The sequence below is a fragment of the Felis catus genome, chromosome F2 (genome assembly GCF_018350175.1).
Source record: "Felis catus isolate Fca126 chromosome F2, F.catus_Fca126_mat1.0, whole genome shotgun sequence".
NCBI classification, from domain to species: Eukaryota; Metazoa; Chordata; class Mammalia; order Carnivora; family Felidae; genus Felis; species Felis catus.
In genome coordinates, this window is record NC_058385.1 from 83,387,468 (window position 1) to 83,408,842 (window position 21,375).

At 44.2% G+C, this 21,375-nt stretch overlaps 1 protein-coding gene across 2 annotated transcripts; it reads right to left on the reverse strand.

The window, feature by feature from the left end:
• Positions 1-1,895: 1,895 nt before the first annotated feature.
• ZNF16 (zinc finger protein 16) lies at positions 1,896-19,186 on the reverse strand. 2 transcript variants are annotated; one of them, XM_006943476.3, is made up of 3 exons: positions 19,030-19,186; positions 15,654-15,858; positions 1,896-6,666 (listed from the first exon to the last, which is right to left on the reverse strand). In XM_006943476.3, the coding sequence occupies exons 2-3, from the start codon at positions 15,847-15,849 to the stop codon at positions 4,820-4,822; spliced, it is 2,043 nt and encodes a 680-aa protein (XP_006943538.1). In that variant the 5' UTR covers positions 15,850-15,858; positions 19,030-19,186; the 3' UTR covers positions 1,896-4,819. The 2 variants fall into 2 exon arrangements, with proteins under 2 accessions (XP_006943538.1, XP_004000234.1); XM_004000185.4 differs by lacking the exon at positions 19,030-19,186 and adding an exon at positions 18,631-19,015.
• Between the last annotated feature and the right edge of the window lie 2,189 nt (positions 19,187-21,375).

Here is a 21,375-nt window from a genome sequence, read left to right on the forward strand (position 1 = left end):
AGCATAGAGCCCTATGTGGGGCTTGAACTCACAAACCGTGAGATCATGACTTGAGCTGGAGTTAGAGGCTTAACTGACTGAGCCACCCAGACACCCCAAGCACCAGCTTTCTTATCAGCTTGTCCAAACGTGGGCATGGAGAAGTAGGAGGATGAGGTTCCAAAGCTATCAGCAAACACTAAAAAATGGAACCAGACCATTCATTATAATTCATCCCTGATGTTTGATGACTGAAACACTAATTGAATTAGTACTCATTTAAATAAACTATATGGCACTGTCTGCAACCTGCAGCCTGAGGCTGGTGAGGGAGATGAAAATCCCACTAAATTGCTTTTTCAAGAGTCCAGCATTGTGTTTTCTGAGAAGTGACATGAGTGCCTCAGCTACTCCAGAGGGGATGAGGGTGTCCTGGTGAGACCTTTTACTTAGGCCTGAGCATAGGTAGAGAGATATCTTGACCTTGATTGATATTTTGGGGCATCTATCTGTGGGGTAAGAGGTTCTGAGAGTTCTTTACCCTAAACTTTTAAGGCAATAGCACAAAAGTTTGTAAAAATGTGGAGATGGGGCTATTCATTAGCTAGGCCATCCAGTGCTAAGATAATTGCCGGAAATTCAGCCCAGCCACTTGTGCTGACGTTTGGATCTGGTTCTTTATTAGGGAAGTCCTGGTTAAGAAATAAGGAACAGTAGCTCCCCACTGCGCTCCATCACGTATGATGGTTGGCAGTGCTGCTTGTATAGTCTGTGGATTCCCTCTGCTGTTAACTTACTTCATCCCAGGTGGCTCTCCAGGTAGCCAAAGGGTCTGGGGAGGGCTGCCCTCCAACACCCTGGCATCTGGCAAGGGACAGAGGACAGAGGAGGCTGCCCCTTCTGTAGGTGGAATATACCAGGGGGCCCAGGTTTGGCTTTATACTGTACCAAGGTGGCCTCAGCAGTTGTATTGAGCTCATGGTTTACTACTTCCATAACCCAGAACACAATGGGCAGCTGGGTACAGAGATAAAGTCACAGACTCAGGGCCTGTGAAAGCCTCCATTTCTAGGAGGTTCCAGTATGTGGCCAGCAATTGCAGCTCTGGTAGCATGTAGTATAGGGCAAGGAAGGTAGTTTCTTGGATCAGAAGCCCTTGGACAATTTATGGCCATGATGGGTGGTCCGGAGACTCTGGGAGATGTGAAAGGAGGTTGTTGAATCCCCTGTGATGGAAAAGTCTTGGTGGGAGGGACACTAATGGGAATGTGGTGTTGGAAGCTGGACAGATTCTAGAGGATTTTGTTGGAGGGGGCCCCAACCAAGGTGGGCTGATTTGCAAGTCGCAACATAAATGGGGTTAAGTAAAATCTGCAGATGAGGAACATGTTGCCTCCAGAACCCCCAAAAGATCTAAAAGAGTTGTGGGTGCTGATAGGGACACTGATTATTTCTGAAGCTTCAAGGATGGAGCAGTCCTTGGTTTACAAAACATTTTTGGCAACTTAACAAAAGTGGCAGGGCCTTGCACTACATTTGGGGGCAATGACCCATTCCCTTTGGTGAGCTGCTTTGTATCTGTATGTCCTGAATAAGTGACACACAAATGAATGCCAATTAAATCACCTTGGAGGAGGATGTCATCAATGTAATGTCACATCTGTGCTTCCAGAGGAAGGTGGATGCAGTCAAGACTGTATGTGACAGTGAGGCTGCTGAGGCACCCTATGGGCGTCCTAGTAAAGATATATCATATTCCTTCAGAGGTGAAGGCAAACTGTGGCTGAAAGGCTGTGGACGCCATTGTCTAGATGTCCTGTTCACAGTGCCAACTCCAACTTTTACCATCACCTGCACGGTGGATGGACCCCACCCAAAAGTTGGTTCAGATGTCAAGACTGACAATGCCACACATACCAAGAGGGCATGAGATGGTTTATTACTCACATAACTGAGGTGAGCAGGGCAGGGTTCCTTGGGGAGGCCCAAAATGGCTTAAGGAATGATGGAAGGGCACTGAACTGGGTGTTTGCTGTGCCTGGGATGAGGCTGCAGTACATACTGCACATTTCCTGTTGAGTGGGACTTGAATGGTTTGAAATCTGCTGGCACCAAGGGGATGGCACTCAGGCTTCTCTCAGCCCGTTTCCCAAGAAACATTTCCAAGGACATCATCAAAGTCAAAAGAAAGAAATTGTGGCTGACCATTTGTTTCCCAGACTTTCTCTTTGGAAATGTGACATTCCAAAATCAAAACTCTCGGGCTGCGGATAGCAGGCCCCTAAATGTGGTCAATTCTGCCCAGACACTGGGTATGGACAAGGGTCCAGTAGAGCTTGACACTCACTCCTCCTTCCTGTCTCCAGACACCCACAGCCATGCCTCAGCCCCAGAGGTCTCCCAACAGTGTGGAGGCCAGGGGAAGGAGCAAAAGGAGTTGATGAGGGAGTGATACAGAGAACATGCTTGCCCCTAGAGCCTCTTCTCCACACAGCAATGGCCCTGTTAAAATGTAAGTCATCCAAATCCTCCAACATCTCCTTTCACCCAGAGTAAAAGCCGAAGTCCTTGTCATGGCCATGAGGACTTTTGTGATATGGCCCATTACTACCCATCCCATCTGCTTCTCCCTCTGCTCACTCAACTCCTAGCCATACTGAACTCCAATGATTCTTGAACACTCTAGACCTGTTCTGCTCAGGGCTTTTGTACTGTGTGAATGGAAAAACAAAAGTTGTTTTTCCCAGTTATTGCCCAGGCATTTTACTGTATGATAACCCTATTATCAGAGTCTGGGCATTTAGATAAGAACGTGAATTCAGTGCGCACCACCCTAACCACTTCCTAAGTAATAGGTGCCTGCTACCCTGTTCTCTTATTTCTTGCTTGCTCATGACCTGGGATGATGGACTGCCCTCTATCATTGTGCTCCCTTGCTTCTGGGATGTGTGTGTAGCAAATCTTGTGACTTTACTTCCTTTGTGTAAGTGTATTGAAACTGTGCCTTCAATCAAAAAAGACTCTTGGTTTTCACTTTCCCAAAGCAGGAGCTTGGATAACGAGAGAGCTACTTGCCAACCCATGTGGGTGGCTTGTGAGTCCCACCTCAGCCAGTCATAATCTGCACATTCCTAATACCCCAGATCTGGCTTCCCAACAAAACCAGCTATTCTTGCTGTCAACCCCACTCCCCCATTTTCACTGGTCATTTTCTCATTTGCCTCAAGTTGTCACTCAAAGGGCATTGTGGCAAGGCCTGCTCTGACAGCCCCCATTTAAAACAGAATCTGCCAAAACACCCACACCTTGTTTCCTGCTTTCCTTTCACCTCATGACAACCATGACCATTAGGCCATTTTTCTCTACCCACTGACCTCAAGGACAGACATGTTTCTTGCTGTGTCCCTATGAATGGCATGTAGTAAGTATCTCACAAGTATTCACTGGGGGGTGGGGGTGGGGTTGTGGAATCCAGGCTGGACAATGGGGAATGTGAAGCCAGAAAGGATTGCCTGACGGTGAGACAGAATGAGGGTTAACAGATGGAGGTCTCCATGGAGTGGAAAGATAAGCAAATGAGGATAACAGAGCAAGGCTGACACCAAACTGCAAGTGTGACAGTTTGTTATCTAGTGTATTGCCTTGGGAAAGCAGGGCTGAAGTGGAGGGGAGTGAGTGAGTAGTGATGGGCTACCCTGATGGCCTCTGAGAGAAGGGTAGGCAGCCCACTGTAGCCCAAGCCCATGGAACCAACCTGTGCACCCTTGATCCAACTTTCACATACTTCTCTCTTCAAACCTCTCCCTCCTCATTTGCAACTGATGACTCTGCCTCTACATCCTTGAAAGCAGAGAAGCCAAGCCCTTATCTTCCTACCTCAACTGCAAACCTGACTACATCTGCCCATTAATGCCTTTCCTCCTGAACCATGAGGGAAGTGCTTCTCCGTCCACCCATCCTAGGATACTCCTAAATTGAGACCTGGTGGCTGGCACCCAGGGGCCTCTCTCGTGGCAGATGTGTTGCTTCTGGGCCAACTCCCCCTGCTCACGGAGAAGGGCACAGCTCTGGGAAACTGAGGAGGCCGGTCCCCACCTACTGGGGGCACTCACAGGTCCTCCATGAATGTCTGGTGATGAATGGGCCTGGGAGAAAACAACCTGGGAACTTGTGGGGAGAACAGGAGGGGCATGGAGAGGGCAGGCCTCTGTGGGGCCAACAGCCAGGACCATAAGGCACAGAGCTGGGAAGCTGGGAAACACCTGCATGTGTACTTGTGCAGCAACCCTGAGTGGAACTGTAAGCAGAAAGCATGACCTCAGACTCAGGCACAAGGGCAAGGGGGGCGAAGGGGTCCTGCATCCAGTGACTGTATGGGAGGGTCAGTGGTGATGACTACACACCACTTCTGGGAAGGATGACTATAATTCAAACTGAAAAGCTCGACCTGATATATGTAAACAAAGTATCATTATAACTATAGAAAAGAACTCACTATGAATAATTACCAAATAAAAGAATTACTGTTGTTATTTTGAACCAAATGTCAGTTTACTTTTTTGGTTCTGTTTGATTATAGTAATAAACTCTATTCATGAATATGCACCTTCCATCATCCTTTTCCTCCTAATAAATGTGGCAGTCTGATAACAAAATGTATAAACAAAACAAACAAGAAACAAGAGGTCACAGGAGGCTGGAATGATGACAGGGGAAGGAGGGTTGAGGTTTTTTGGACAGTGGGATATGGGTTTACAGGGCAGCAAGTGAGCCTGGCTTCAAGTCTGGGAAGTGGGTGAGGCTGGGACATGGCCAGAGGAGTCGGGAATGGAGCTCTGTTTCACTCCCTAGCATGGATCAGCTGGTGTTTGACCAACTTGGACCGCTGGCTGAAGGCTTTCCCACAAGCAGAGCAGTCGTAAGGCTTCACGCCGGTGTGGATCCTCTGGTGCTGGATGAGGACCGAACGCTGACTGAAGGCTTTCCCACACTCACTGCACTTATATGGCCTTTCGCCAGTGTGGATTATCTGATGTTGAATAAGGTGTGAACTCTGGCTGAAGCCCTTACCACATTCGACACATGTGTATGGCTTCTCGCCCGTGTGAACTTTCTGGTGGTGAATAAGGTTTGAGCTTCGGTTGAAGGCTTTACCACACTGATTACATTCATGAGGTTTCAATCCATTATGGATTCTCTGATGCTGAATGAGAGTTGAACTCTGGCTGAAGGTTTTTCCACATTCGGTACATTCATAGGGTTTCTCCCCAGTGTGAACGCGCTGGTGAAGGATAAGGTTGGAGCTCCGACCAAATGTTTTTCCACATTCCCGACACTCATAGGGTTTGTCACCCGTGTGCACACCCTGATGCTGAATGAGAGCTGAACTGTGGCTGAAGGCCTTCCCACAGATGCTACATTCATACGGCTTCTCTCCTGTGTGGATTATTTGGTGCTTTCTGAGCACTGAGCTGTAACTAAAGGCTTTTCCACACACATTACACACATGAGGTTTTTCTCCAGTGTGAATTCTTCGATGCTGAATGAGGCTTGAACTCTGACTGAAGGCCTTCCCGCAGTCACTGCACTTATAGGGTTTCTCTCCAGTGTGAACCCTGTGATGCTTAATGAGGTTGGAAACCCGGCTGAATGGTTTGCCACACTCATTACACTCATAAGGTCTCTCTCCAGTGTGAACTCTCTGATGCTTCCTCAGGTGTGAGCTCTGGCTGAATGCTTTCCCACACTCATTACACTGGAAAGGCTTCTCACCTGTATGAATCCTATGGTGTTTAATGAGATTTGAGCTCCGCCTAAAGGCCTTCCCACATTCGTTGCACACATACGGCTTCTCTCCAGAATGAATTCTTTGATGCTGGATGAGGTTTGAGCTCCGCCTAAATGCCTTCCCACATTCACTGCATTCATAGGGTTTCTCACTCATGTGAGACTTCTGGTGCTTTTTAAGGCTTGAGTTCTGGCTGAAGGCTTTTCCACATTCATTGCATACATAAGGCTTCTCACCACTGTGGTTAATCTGATGCCTAATGAGGTTAGAATGCACACTGAAGGTTTTCCTGCACTCGCTGCACTGGTAGGGTTTTACACTCACATGAGACCTCTGATGACTTTTAAGAAATGAATTCTGACTGAAGGATTTTCCACATTCATTGCATATGAAGGACTTCTGTCCAGCATGGATTATCTGATGCTGGATAAGATCAGGGTTTCCTCTGAAGGTTTTCCCACAATCATTACATATGAGTGGGCTTTCGGCTACGTGAAGCCCTTCATGGCTAGTTAACTCCACACTGTGTTGGAAGCTGTGGCCACACATGTCATACATATGTGTTCTCTCTTCTGTAGGAATTCCCTGAGATGCCATTGGGTTTGGGCTCAGACTGAAGCTTCTCACAAAGTCATTACAGCCTAGCTCTTTCTCTAAGGTGCTGCTAAGGAGCACTGCCACTGGTGTGAAGCACCGCTCCTGGTAGTGGGACTGCACCCGTTTCTCATTGTCAGGGGCTGCCCAATCTCCCTCCAGGACATCCTCACAGAGTTCTCCAAGCTCAGAAGCCTGGGAAAAATCACTGGTATAGTTTTCTGATACTTCTGCCTGTGATTCCAAATCCTCAGAAACTTCTCTCTTCTGAAGAAACTCCTTGTCCTCAGTCCTGGTGTCCCAATCTGAAATAACAAACACAGTCACTTGGAAGGAAACAGGAAAATACAGATGACACATCTGGGAACGTGGGACCCATTAGGGGTGGTAGTTCTAGATCTCTCAAGGGGGCCACAGAGGGGGCTGGGATGGCTTTGAGGGGACCAGGCTGCAGGGCATTCAACCTACAAGACTGACCCCCACTCCCCTGACCCATATCTCAGGAAATCACCTGTAGTCCCCCTACTGGCTCAGGCCAAAATCCTGCCCCTCAACTGTCCCTTTCCTGTCTCACAGCAGGTCATCAGCAAGTCTTGTGAGCTCTACCCTGGAGCGCCTCAAATACAGGCACTCACCATTCCCACCATTACATGCCTTATGCTATATTGTTAAACACTCTACCGTTTTTTCTTTCCCACAATGTTTTTTGGGCCAGTATTTGTTTTCTTAGCACCAACTAATGGCATTCAGGCTTTGCCTCAGAAGTCACCAGTACAGAGAGGCAGGCTCTCTGCTGGCAGGTGCAGAGGGACCTGTTCCATTCAGAGAAGCAAGGGTGGTTCTGATTGCATAGTAGGCTAAGAACTGCAGTAGGGACTTGCCTAAAATATCAGATTCTGTCCCGTTAACAAAGAGGCCTTCAGAGACTGAGCCCTGTCCTGCCAAAGCAACGCTTACCCCCTAAAAGCTGCAATTCTAACCGGCGTTAGCTGGACAATTCTGTGCCCTGGTACAATGTTTTAAGCTGCTGTGTCCATCTTTCTGAGGCAGAAATGTGCACAACGTTCCTCATCACACTAGAAAGGCTCTGCCTGGGTGGCTCAGTCTGTTAAGCATTCGACTCTTGACTTCAGCCCAGGTAATGATCTCACGGTTCAGGCTTTGTGCTGACAGCTTGGAGCCTACTTCTCTAGTAGATATGAAGTGGTAATCTTGTTGTGGTTTTGATTTGTATTTCTTAAACGACTGAATACATTTAAGCATCTTTTCATATGTTTTTTGGTCATTTGCATGTTTTCTTTTGGGAAGTGTTTATTCAAGTTCTTTGCCCATTTTAAAATTGGGTTGTCTTTTATTGTTGAGTTGTAAGAGTTCTTTTTTTTTTAAATACATTTTAGGACTTTATTATTTTCAAAATGTTTATTCATTTTGAGAGAGAGACAGAGAGAGACAGAGAGAGAGAGAGAGAGAGAGAGAGAGAGAGAGAGAGAGAATGAATCCCAAGCAGGCTCCATGCCATCAGCACTGAGCCTAACATGTGGCTCAATCTCACAAACCATGAGATCATGACCTGAGCCAAAATCAAGACTCAGATGCTTAACTGACTGAGCCACCCAGGCACTCCGAGTTGTAGTTCTTTATATATTCTGGGTACTAGACCCTTATCAGAAATACACTTGGCACAGAATTTTCACCAATTCTGTAGGATATCTTTTTACTTTCTTGATAATGTCCTGTTTTGTTTTGTTTTTAATTTTATTTTAGAGAGAGAGAATGCATGAGTGGGGGAGATGGGAAGAGGGAGAGAGAGAATCTTAAGCAGGCTCCATGTTGATCTCATGACTCTGGGATCATGGCCTGATCTGAAAGTAAGAGTCAGATGTTCAATTGATTAAGCCACCCAGGCCTCCCAATAATGTCCTCTGATACCCAAAAGTTCTAAGTTATGATACAGTCCAACATACCCATCTTTTTCTCCTACTGCTCATGCTTTGGTGTCATATTTAAGAATCTATTGCCAAACCCAAGGTCGTAAAAATTTACCTGTTTTCTTGTAAGAGTTTTATGACTTTATTACTTATATTTAGGTTGGTGGGCCATTTTAAGTTAATTTTTGTATACAGTATGAAGTAGGGGTCCCAGTTTATTCTTTTGCATGTGGATTTCCACTTGTCCCAGCATCTTTTGTTGAAGAGTTATCTTTTCTCCCTGAATGGTCTTGGCATCCATGTTGAAAATCAATTTGTCATAGATGTCTGGGTTTATTTCTAGGCTCTCAATTCTATTCCATTGACCAAAATGTTTTGATTACTGCAGCTTTGTAGTAATTTTAGAAACTAGTAAGTATGAGTTCTCTCACTTTGTTCTCCCTTTTCAAGCTTGTTTTGACTGTTTAGGGCCTTTTGTAATTCTATCTGAATTTGAGGACTATTCAATTACTGCAAAAAAAAAAGGCCATTGGAATTTTGCTAGGATTTGTACTGAATTTTTTGATTGCTCTGGATAGCATGGACATTTTAACACTGTTAAGTCCAATTCTAGGACTTGATGTCTAATTATTTAGGTATCTGTTAATTTTTGTCAAGGCTTTGTAATTCTCAATACACAAGTCTCTCACTTCCTTGGTTAAATTTATTTGTAGGTTTTTTTTTTTTTTTCTTTTGATGCTTTAAATGATGCTAGCTGTGGGTACTTCACGAATGAATGCCTTTTTACATGTTGAGGAGGTTCCCCTGTATTGAGTTTTCTGCTTTTTTTTTTTTTAAATCACAGAGTGTTTATTTTGTCAAATACTTTTTCTGCATCGAGATGATTACATTCTATTAGTTCTATTCATTCTATTAATGTGGTAAGTGATATTGGTTTTGTTATGTTAAACTACCTTTAAACATTTTTCTAAAGTTCATTTATTTTTGAGAGAAAGAGAGAGTGGGGGAGGAGCAGAGAGGGAGAGGGTGAGAATCCCAAGCTGGCTCTGTGCTGTCAGCATGGAGCCTAGCACAGAGCTCAATCCCACGAACCGTGAGATCTTGACCCCAGCCAAAATCAAGAGTTGGACACTTAAATGACTGAGCCACCCAGGTGCCCCATGTTAAACTACCTTTGTATTCATTCCTGGGTTACATCCCACTTGGTCATGGGATGTATTCTTGAGTCACTCGGATAATTTTTTTTGTTTTTGTTTTTAGGAATTTTTTTCATTGAGGCCATATAATTTGTTGGTGTAGAACTGTTAACAGTCTTCTTTTATACTCCTGTTTTGTAAGATTGGTAATAATGTACATTTCTGAATTTTTAAATTTTTTGTGTCAGAGGTTTGTCAATTTTAATCTTTTTAAAAAACCCAACTTTTGATTTTGTTGAATCTCTACTGTTTTCCACTTCCTATTTCATTCATCTGTGCTCTAATGTTTATTATTTCCTCCCTTCTGTTACCTTTGGGTTTAGTTTCCTCCTTTTTTTTTTTTTGGTAGTTCCTTAAGATATCAAATTAGGTTGCTGCTATAAATTTCCCCTTTGGCACTACCTTCCTTGCATACCGTAACTTTTTGTTTGTTTTGTCTGCAGACATTTTCCAATTTCCTTTGATTTCTTCTTTGACCCCCTGGTTAAGAGTATGTTGTTTTATTTCTACATATTTGTGAATTTTTCAATTTTCCTGCTGTTATTGACTGGAAATAATACTTTACATGACTTCAACTGTTTTCAACTTATTAAGATTTATTTTTGGCCCTAACATATATGGTCTATGTTGGAGAATGTCCATATACACTTGAGAAGAGTATGTGCACTTTTGGGTGGTGTGTACATATATGTCTGTTAGGTCTGATTGATTTATTGTGTTGTTCAAGTACCCTATTTCATTATTGACCTTCTGTCTAGATGTTCTATCCATTTTTGGAAATGAGGTACTAAAGTCTCCAACTATTTTTTTTTTTTAATTTTTTTTTCAACGTTTATTTATTTTTGGGACAGAGAGAGACAGAGCATGAACGGGGGAGGGTCAGAGAGAGAGGGAGACACAGAATCGGAAACAGGCTCCAGGCTCTGAGCCATCAGCCCAGAGCCCGACGCGGGGCTCGAACACACGGACCGCGAGATCGTGACCTGGCTGAAGTCGGACGCTTAACCGACTGCGCCACCCAGGCGCCCCTAAAGTCTCCAACTATTAATGTAGAACTATCCATTTCTCCCTTCAAATGTATATTTGCTTCATATATTTGGGAGTTCTCTTTTTGCATGTAGAAATTTATAACATATCTTCCTGATGAATTGATTTCTTTTATCCAAACATAAGTTCCTTCTTTTCTCTTACAGGTTTTAACTTGGTTTATTTTGTGTGGTATTATAGCATAGCTCTCTTTTGGTTACTATTTATTTGCATGTAATATCTTTTTTCACCTTTCACCTTAAACTTATTTGTGTCTTTGGATCTAAAGTAAGCCTCTTGTAGACATTATAGTTGGATCATGCTTTTTCATCCACTGTGTTAATATCAGCCTTTGGAGAGCTTAAACCATTTATAATTAAAATAATTACTGATAAGGAAGGATGTACTTCATTTTGCTATTTATTTTTGGTATCTCACCTTTTTTTGTCCCTTGTTTCCTCTATTGTTGTCTTCTTTTGGGTTATTTTTTGTAGTGTACCATCTTAATTTTCCTCTTTCTTCCTTTTATGTATATTTTAAAGATATTTTCTTAGTGGTACAATGGGGACAATTAACATCCTAATATCCTGAAGCAATGTAGCATGGTCCCCCCTTCCCAGCTGTTTTAGTTTTTATTCCTCCAGCTTTACTGAAACATAACTGACATACATCATCATATAAGTTTAATCACAATGTGATTATTTGTACACTGATACATGTACACTGTAAAATGATTACCATCATAAGGTTAGTTAACACATCCGTCACTTTACACAGTTATCTTTTTTTTTTTTTTTTTAAGTGATCTCTATACCCAATGTGGGGCTTGAACTCATGACCCTGAATTGAAGAGTCAGATGCTCTACTGACTGAGCCAGCCAGGCAACCCCTTTTATTGTGGTAAGAACTTTTAAGGTCTACTCTCTTAGCAATTTTCAAATATAGAATATAGTTAATTATAGTCACCATGCTGTACATAATATCCCCAGAATATAACCATCAAGTATGAACTGATATCAACTTAGCCACAACAGCATACAAAAACTCTGCTCTTATACACCTCTGTTCCCTACTTTCATGTTGTCAGAAATGTATCTTTATACGTTGTGTTTAATAACACAGATTTATAATTATTTTTACAAATTTGTCTTTTAAATCATTTAGGAAATAAAAGTAGAGTTATAAACTAAAAATACAATAATAGTAGTTTTTATAATTACCTATATAGTTACCTTTACCAGAGATTTTTATTTATTAATATAGCTTTTAGTCCCTACCCAGTGTCCTTTCATCTTAACCTGTAGGACCTTTAGCATTTCTTATAGGGCAGGTCCACTGGTAATAAACACCCTTAGCTTTTATCTGGAAATATCTGAGAATATCATTTTTTAAAGGGTAAATTTGCCAGATAAGGAATTCTTGGTTGACAGTTTTTTTTCTGTCTCTCAGCGCTTTAAATAGGTCATCCCACTGCCTTCCAACCTCCATGGGCTCTGATAAGAAACTGGCTACTACTCTTATTCAGGATCTCTTATAAGGGACAGGTCACTTTTTTTGTTGTTTTCAAGATTCTGCCTTTTGACAATATGATTATGAGTCTTTGTGTGAATCTCTTCAAATTTATCCTAGTTGGGAGTTTGTTGAACTTTTTGAATGTATATAGTCATATCTTTCATCAAATTTGAGACATTTTGGCCATTAATTCTTCATATATTCTTTCTGCCCCTTTCTCTCTTTTTTCCATAATATGTATGTTGGTTTGACTGATGGTATTCCATAGGTCTATTAGGCCATGTTCACTTTTTTTCAACCTTTAGTCTTCCTGCTCCTCAGACTGAATAATTTCAACGGTTACACCATCAAGTTTGCTGATTCTTCAGGTTTGTCTGCTCAAATCTGCTGTTGAAACCCTCTAGTGAATCCATTTGTTATTGTACCTTTCAACTCTAGAATTTCTGTTGTTTCTTTTTAGAATTATGTAACTATATATTGTATAATTATATAAATCTAAAACCTCTAGGTATTTTATTTGCACATTGTTTTTCTGGTTTCTCTTAGTTACATGAGCACATTAAAGATAGTTGGTTTACAGTCTGTCAAGTATCTGTGCTTTTTTAGGGACACTTTCTGCCACTTAATTTTTTTTCCTTTGAAGGGCGAGCCTTATTTTCCTTTTTCTTTGTATTCTTTGTAATTTTTTGTTAAAAGCTGGACATTTGAATATTTATTGTTATAACTCTGTTAATCAGTCTCTCCCTCCTCCAGGGTTTGCTGTTCCTGATTGTTGAAGGCTACAATCATCTGTTCATCTAGTGACTTTTCAAACAAGTTTTGCAAACTAAAACAAGTCTGTCATGTGAGGTCACTGAGGCCTCTGTTTCTTTAGCTTGTGTTCAGCTAGTCTTTTGACAGAGATTTCCTTGAATGCTAACAGTAAAAGAAAAGTAATACCACTCTCCCATTTTTTATGCTGGGGTACTATTTGAATACTATATATAACTATCTTAGCTTTCTGCTTTTACTGAACTTAGAGATGATCCAGAGGTGAAGTTATGATCTTCAGAGGTCTTTTCAGAGCACATTTCCTGTCCTGGGCATGTATGTGGCTTTCTACATTCCCTGATATACTGGGGTGCTTTTGAAAGTCCTCATTTCCCCAGCTTTTCCTCCTAGGCTTTAGGTGGTTGACTGTACTGTTAAGCGATATCCTAGGTGGTTGGGGAAGGTAGTTCCCCTTAGAATGTTTTTGAATCCACTACTTTTCTGCCCTGAGTAAGTTCTGAGTTAGGCAAAACAGAGACAAGCACTTTGCATCAATACTTTATACTACCCCACATAGCTTAGGACAAACAAAATAATTTCTAAATAGGTCTTTTTTGCTCCCTTTGGAATCAGGGACCATGATCACACACTGGGAACATAAGCTGCTCACTTTAAGACTGTTACTGAGCCAGGGGATTTATGGGGACATGAGCAAGTAAAAACACCACAGAGCTTTCCTATCATTTTTAAGTTGCCTTTTTCTTGATTTGGCATTCACTTGGTTGCTGTAAACCTATTTTCTAGATTCCTGAGGAAGTTGGTCCTGGCAGTTTCTGCTTGTTTGTGGAGGACTGGGTATTTGGAACCACCTACTCCACCATTTAGTTCCACAAGTAGCTTTTTATTTTTTTAAATGTTTGTTTATTTAGAGAGAGTGAGCAGGGGAGGGGCAGAGAGAGAGGAAGAGAGAATCCCAAGCAGGACTCCATGCTGTCAGCACAGAGCCCAACATGTGGCTCAATCCCATGAACCATGAGATCACGACCTAAGCCAAAATCAAGGGTCAGATGCTTAACCGACTGAGCCACCGAGGCTCCCCTCCCCCCACAGTGGCTTTTAAAACATGCGCCTAGGTGGCTCAGTCAGTTATGCGACTGACTTGGGCTCAGGTCATGATCGTGTGGTTTGTGAGCTGGAGTTCCATATTGGGCTCTGTGCTGACAGCTCAGAGCCTGGAGTCTGCTTCAGATTCTTTCCTTGATCCTTCTCTCTCTTCCCCTACCCTGCTCATACTCTTTCTCAAAAAAAAATAAAAACACTAAAAAAAATTTAAAACATAAGCTACCATCAATCTGTTCTTTTTTAATGGAGCAGGGCTTGGCCTCTCTCACCATTCTCTGCCTAGCATACCCTTAACCACTCGGTTCACATTCTGCCTCTGTGTGGGACAGTCAGCAGACCTGTCTCTCAGGGCTACTTCTACTTCCTGGGACCTCATCATGTCTCTCATCCCCTAACACTCTCCTGCTCCAAAACACCCAGGACTGCCTTGTACCACCTCTGCTTGTTGGGGAAGGTCACTGAGAGGATGCGACCACTGGTTGACTTACGAGCTGGATCCAGGCAATTGGAGGCCCCTCATCTTCTCACTTGTCCTTGGATGTACATACTGCTTGCCTTCCCTGCTCCCAGAAGCTGCCCCAAGGACAGAGCCTTGAAACAGTGATATGGTGCTGAGACCATCTGGACAGTACACAGGACTAAACCCAGTTAAGGCCACTATATCAACTTTTAAGATTTGGCAGGCAGGTGGTGGGATTTACTTGTATTGCAGCCACTCATGACAAGCTTCTTAAGTAAGTTCTCTTGCTTATTAAACTGCCACCTACCAAGCGGGGTGGCCTGCCTTGTTATTCAGCTTCTCCTTCCCCTCCATGTATAGGGGCCAGTTTATTTAAAAAAAAAAAAATTTTTTTTTTTTCAACGTTTATTTATTTTTGGGACAGAGAGAGACAGAGCATGAACGGGGGAGGGGCAGAGAGAGAGGGAGACACAGAATCGGAAACAGGCTCCAGGCTCTGAGCCATCAGCCCAGAGCCTGACACGGGGCTCGAACTCCCGGACCGCGAGATCGTAACCTGGCTGAAGTTGGACGCTTAACCGACTGTGCCACCCAGGTGCCCCCATAGGGGCCAGTTTAAGTTATACCCAGGAAGTTAGTTGTCAAGGTTTGTCAACCAACACTGCCATTATCCCAACCTTCCCTGGTCATACAGAGTCTGTACATTGCCCGGATGTCCTGAGAATAACCATAGGTCCCTGTATTTAAGAGTGCCTTTTGTAAAACAGCCAACATCAGATCCCGGTAAGGAAAGTGAACACTACTATCCACCCTAATCACTGCTGAGAGGTCCATGAAAAAGGAAAGCTAGTTGAGGGCTCTTTGGAAAAGGACTCTAGCAGTGTTCTGAAGTGGATGAGAGTGGCTGAGCAGTGTGAACACAGCCAGAAGGGAGCAGGATGAAAGCCTGTATTAGGGCAGTACCTGAATCAGGTAGGGCAGTAACTGAATCAGGCAGTACCTACCTGCCTGAATGCAGGCAACCATCATTAGCCTGGAAGTTGGGCTGGGCAGGCCTCAGCTGGTGACCATCATACCACACCCCTCTAGGTCAGGTGGGGGAAACATGTGTCCTGCTCTGGCACCAAGACAGCCTGGGGCCAGGCCAAATTCTGTTCTGATCTCTAGCCTTGGTCCTCAAGTCCATGAGGCACCCTATCCCTAATGATGACATGGTTGCCTTCTAGGGGTAAGCACAGGGTGACATGGATAAAGTCCCTCTAGAATGAGGGCACCAGTGGGGGACTTGCTCCCAGTACCTGGCCGCTGATGGTGAGAAGGGGTGGTTCCTGGCTCAGTGTAGTCACAGCAGTGGGGATCACGGAGTGTTGATCCAGGGTGGGTCACAGCAGGAGCATCACTCACACACGCCTGGGCTGCAGGGATCCAAGGGGATGGTCTAGGAACTGAGGGCTCCATTTCTGCCTCTTCAGAGCGCGCTCTGAGGCTGGGCATGGCTGGGACCTGGAGACCAACAAGGATGTAGGTGAATGTGCAGGGGGCCTAGCTCCAGGGATCCATCCTCCCACCAGGTAGGGGTGTCTTTTTCTACTCCTGCAGACTGAGACCAGAGGAGGGCCTGCTGCTAGGTCTCAGGAAGGGGTAAGATGCTGACCCCAGGGCAAGGTGAGCACAGTGTCCCCCTAGAAGGGATCCTGCCATGATAGAATAGTCCCACAAAACCTGCACCCACCATGGGCCCACCCCTAATTCCTGACCCAATGTCCTGAAGGTGGACCATCTGATCCATTCATGGCGGACCACCATGGTATCTGAGTTGTGTCCTCCTGGCAGCATCCACAGTGGGTATCCCTGTCTTCCCACTCTACCAGTGGCTCCCTCCCAGGCTTCTCCTTATCTCCCTCTTCATGTTCTTACCCCAGGGTTCACTTTTGAACCTATACCAATTTCTTTGATTAAGGAAGGCATCAAGACCCTTATGTGAAGATTCCCAAGCTTGGGCTCATCTCCAGCTCTAAATGCTCCTTCTGAGAAGATAAAATATTCTCAACGACACATGATGGGTCCGAGTTAGTGATTTCCCCCACCGCTCCCACTGCCCTGTCTCTTCAAATGCACCATGCTCTGCTCAGTGGCCCACACGTTTGTGGCAATACCCCTTGGCCCCTTATTCACACTGAACCATTGATAGATTATAATGACCCCTCTGTCCTTCAGAGACTGAGAAGACAAATCAGGAAATGCTGGCAGAAGCCCACTGTGGACACTACTTGCCTACTGGGTAGTGGGAAGTATCAGCCCTCCCAGTCGTGTTGTTTTGTTTTATAAGGCAAATGCCTGAATTAAGCTTTGATTGCTGAGGCATCCACTGCAAAGAGGCATCGATTTCAAAGATGGTTATTGGAGAATAAATGCATTGCCAGCCACTGGACTAGATAAAAAGCCTGGCTGCCTCCCCTGACTGAGCCTCCTTTTAGCAATCTTGGTTGATTCTGATAACTGGTCATTTGGGTCACTCGTCATTTTTCTCTTCCTGAACTTTAAATTCCCACTCTTATGTTTTAAATTCACCAATAAAGAGTAGCCTACAAAACCCTAGGTGTCCACCCTCAACTCCAATAAAAGCAGAAGCCTAGGCCCATGCACCTCTCTCTCTCATTACTTGCAACCTCACTGTGTGGCTCCAGGTGTGCTAATCTATAGGCCCTTGTTTTGAAAGTTTCCTGATGGTTTTTGTTGCAGGTAAGAACCCCAAGGGTTGATCCAACCAAATCATTGGTTTTTGACAGGCTGAGACCGCAGGAAACAGAGGAAGCAAGGAAGGAGCAGCACCCTGGGGCAGGGAGGCATTTAAACCAGGCCCAGGGAAAAGGGCTTAGGCATGCCTGGTTAGAGAGGTAGGAGAAGATGGGGCAAAGATGTGGACAGAGCTCAGAGGCAGGGTCATTGGGATAGAGACTATCAGGGCCCTTGGCTGCCTGAGTGGTGAGGCACTGGCCACATTTCTGTATTAGGACAGACAGAACTAACCTGACACTGGTGCTCAGGGGAATGGCACAGACAAGATTCAAAGCAGGGACAGCACTGACTTAAGGTGTCTGTCTATGCAGCAGCAGAACAGAGCAGATGCTGCTTCCATGGGGGGAACCTTCACTCTCCCTCTTCCAAGGGGAGACTCAGTCATTTGCAATATTCATTCAGTTCACTTTATTTTAAAGTTCATTTATTTTGAGAAAGAGAGTTTGCATGCAGGAGGGGCAGAGAGAGAGGGGGAGGGAGAGAGAGAATCCCAAGCAGGCTCCGCACTGTTAGCATGGAGCCTGATGTGGGGTTTGAACTCATGAACCCTGAGATCATGACTTGAGTTGAAATCAAGAGTTAGATGCTTAACTGACTGAGCCACCCAGGCGCCCCAGTTCATTTTATTTTAAAATTCTTGAAGGCGCACCTAGGTAGCACAGTTGGTTAAGCATCCTACTTTTGATCCAGGCTCAGGTCGTGATCTCACAGTTCCTGAGTTTGAACCCCGCACTGGCATCTCCTCTGATCGTGCAGAGCCTGTTTGGGATTCTGTCTCTCCTTCTCTCTACCCTCCCCTGCTTATGCATGTGTTCGCTCTCTCTTGCTTTCAAAATAAACAAGTAAACTTAAAAAAATAAAATAAAATTCTTGAAATTATCATCACTGTCACTGAATGGAGGCACAATCATATGGCTCAAATATGAACAGGCAAAAAAGAACTTCCTGGCCAGCCACTGAGTTCCCCTTCCCAGTTGTTAGTGAATCCTTCCAGAATAGTCTATGCTCATTTTACACCTTGTTTTTCTCACCTCAGTATATGTGGGAACTTGCCCGGGAGGCTATAAACCCAATCTATGGGGTCAATCTATGGTAAACAGAATGTCCCTCAACACCCATGTCCACATCCCACTCCCCGGAACCTGTGGATATGATACACTACACAGCAAAAGAGACTTTGCAGAGAGAATTAGCTTGGTGGACCCAATCTAATTACATAAGCCATTGCTGGCTCTGAGATGCAAGGTCTCTGTGCAAAGATTGGGACCTCAAGAGCTAAGGACAGTCAGCAAGGAAACAGACACTTCAGTGCAATAACCCCAAAGGATTCGATTCTGCCAACAAGCCTGGAAGCAGATTCTCTCGGCTAAGAGCCCAACAGGGTGCTGAGCAGAGACAACTGGGAAAGACAAGCAGACAGCAGCCCACTGCAGGCATCCACAGGATGGACATGGCTCATCCCTCAGCCCCACTCACGTGGAGGAGAATAAATTCCTCTCTCCTCAGAGCTTCTTCGCCACCTGAAGAGTGAATCCATCACCCGAGGCCTCCAGGCGACAAGCGACAACCTCACTTCTCATGCAGCTCAGTACAGTTCTGACGTTCGCACCCAAGTCCAGAGGCCTCTCCTGAATCCCAACCCCCATGCGCCAGACACCGCACACCTGCCCCGTCGCCTAAGGCAGCTTCGCCACGCAGCTTTGAGGCTAGCTCCCGGGCGGGTCAGGATCGGCCGTCCTGGCCACCCTCTGGAGGGCGCCCCTCAGGCCCACTCCGGGGAGGGGCCTCCGAGGCCCCAACCCCGCCCAGGCCGAGCCGCCCGCCTGCCCCTCTTCCCACGACGCCCCGCCTAGACCACCCGTGGCCGGCACCCACCGCTGGGGTATCGGAGTCACGCGGGAGCGCGGTCCAAAACGTGGGGGTTTCGCCGGCTCGAACTCCCCACTCCGGGTAATCTCTCCCGGCACCGCCGCAGAAGTACTGCGGCTGGGCCCCGAGACGGACCCCGGAAATCCCTCTCCCGACTTCCGGGCCAACGTCGTCGCTCTAGGCGGCCGGAGGCCAGAGCGACTTGGTGGTCCCGCCCCGGGTCCGGCGCGGAGGTGGAGCTCCCTAGCTTTCCTGCTTCAGAGTCGACCGAGCCACCAGTGCGGTGGCGACTAAACGTGAAAATACGACGGTCAGAAATGCAGAAGAATGAACCGTGCCGCTGTAGCGAGACTTGGATGCCCAATTCCTGGAATCAAACAGACTGCAGCTTGATGAAAACATGAGGGCGCACGTGGTAGAACTGAATCCCTAAATCAGTAAATGATGGGGCAGATAGATGGAAAAACTGAAATTCCTTACATAGATAATACACATTTAGTGGGAGTGTCCATGGAACATTTACAGAAGTTGATTATACACTTAGACATTAAGAATACGAGTTTTAAGGTATGTGTTTGACAGGCAATTATCAAAGTTAGAAATATATAAAGTTGACTTAAAAAACGTAAGTATCGGAATTTACAAACAGCCTACATAACCTTTTAATAAAAAATGATACTAGCTAGAAAAGTACAGATAATGCATAAAGCAACGAAAAGCGAAACACTTAATTCTCAAACCTATGGGACCCAGTATAACGTGTAAAAGATATAAAATTCACTGAATATTTTTCGGAGAAAAATATATAATGTATTGATAAAATAAAGGAAATTAAAAAAAAAAGGAAATTGTCAAGTTTTAATGTTTGTAGGCCCTGCATGGACTCTCATGGAAGCTATATTTTAACATCATAGTCATCAAAACTTCAAAGCATGAGCTCAGTTTCTACCCTGAACACATCGTAGTCTGCTTCATTTATAAATAACCTAAAAGGAAGCATTCCAAACATAAAGAGAAAAGTAAAACCAAAACCAAAACCAAAACCTTTCCAGTTCCCATAAGATTAAGGTCATACAGCTCTGCGTATACTAAAAAGATAACTGTAACTGTAACTTTCTGAAATGATTTTTGTCCAATGGTTTGTAACTAACTTCTTATTAAAAAAAAAAAAAAGTATATAACCCCGCACCAAATGTTCTTTCCCAGGAGCACTCTCTTCTTTGTTGTTGTTGTTATGGGGCATAAAACTGTCTTTTTTTTAAAAGTTTATTTATTTTGTGTGAGAGAGAATTCCAAGCAGGCTCTGCACTGACAGTGTGGAGCACAATGTGGGGCTCGAACTTATGAACCTGTAGGATCATGACCTGAGTTGAAATCAAGCATTGGAGGCTTAACGGACTGAGCCACCCAGGTGTCCTGGAGGACTCTCTTCTTTGTGAATATTGTGTACCCAGGGCAGCTGTCCTAATTTGGACTCAGATAAAACTCACTTTTTTTAAGAGATTCTAAAAGTTTTGTTAATATTGCGTGTATTTGATGAAATTAGAAAAAGGAATAATACATTGCACCAGCAATAACCAACAAGAAAATGTAACAAAAAATGAAATGTACTCCACGATAGCAACAAAAACCATAAAACATTTGGTAATTAACAACGAGCACTCAAGACGTCTGGTGAACACTTTGAAACTGTAGTATAGGACACAGAAGGCCATCTTAGTCAATAGAGAGGTATTTCTTGTTCTTGGATCAGGTAATTTAATATTTCAAAGATGTAAATTCCTCCCCACCCCCAATTTAACCTATAAATTCACTGCAATCTAGTCAAAGTTCTACTTGGTTAGGAGGAAACTCAAAATGTGCGTGGAAAAAGAAAAATCATTGAATAGCCAAATCAACCTAAAAAGGGAAAGAGGAGGATGTGCTATTAGTATTGACAGAAGAAAACACAGACAGCAGAAGCAGGACAGTGAAGAGATCAGTGTCAGACTTTTGTGGAGGTAGAAATTCAATAGATGATAATTCTGGCACCACAATCAATGGCAAAAGAGTGGGTGGGTTCTTTAGTAGAAGGTACTGAGAAAATGAGCTCACTCAATGGAGAAAAACAGAACCAGATCCCTACCTAACAACACGTGCAATGTTAGTCTCTAAACGAATTAAAGACCTGATATGAACAGAAATGAGGTTAGCAGAAAAACTACACAGGAAATATTTTGAAACCCTGGGATGAAAGAGATGCTCTGCTGATCAGCTATCAGAGAAAGACAAATAAATGACAGTGAGATATGACTTCATACTGCTGGGTTGGAGAACTTAGAAGCCTGGATCACACTAGTGTTAGCACTTGAG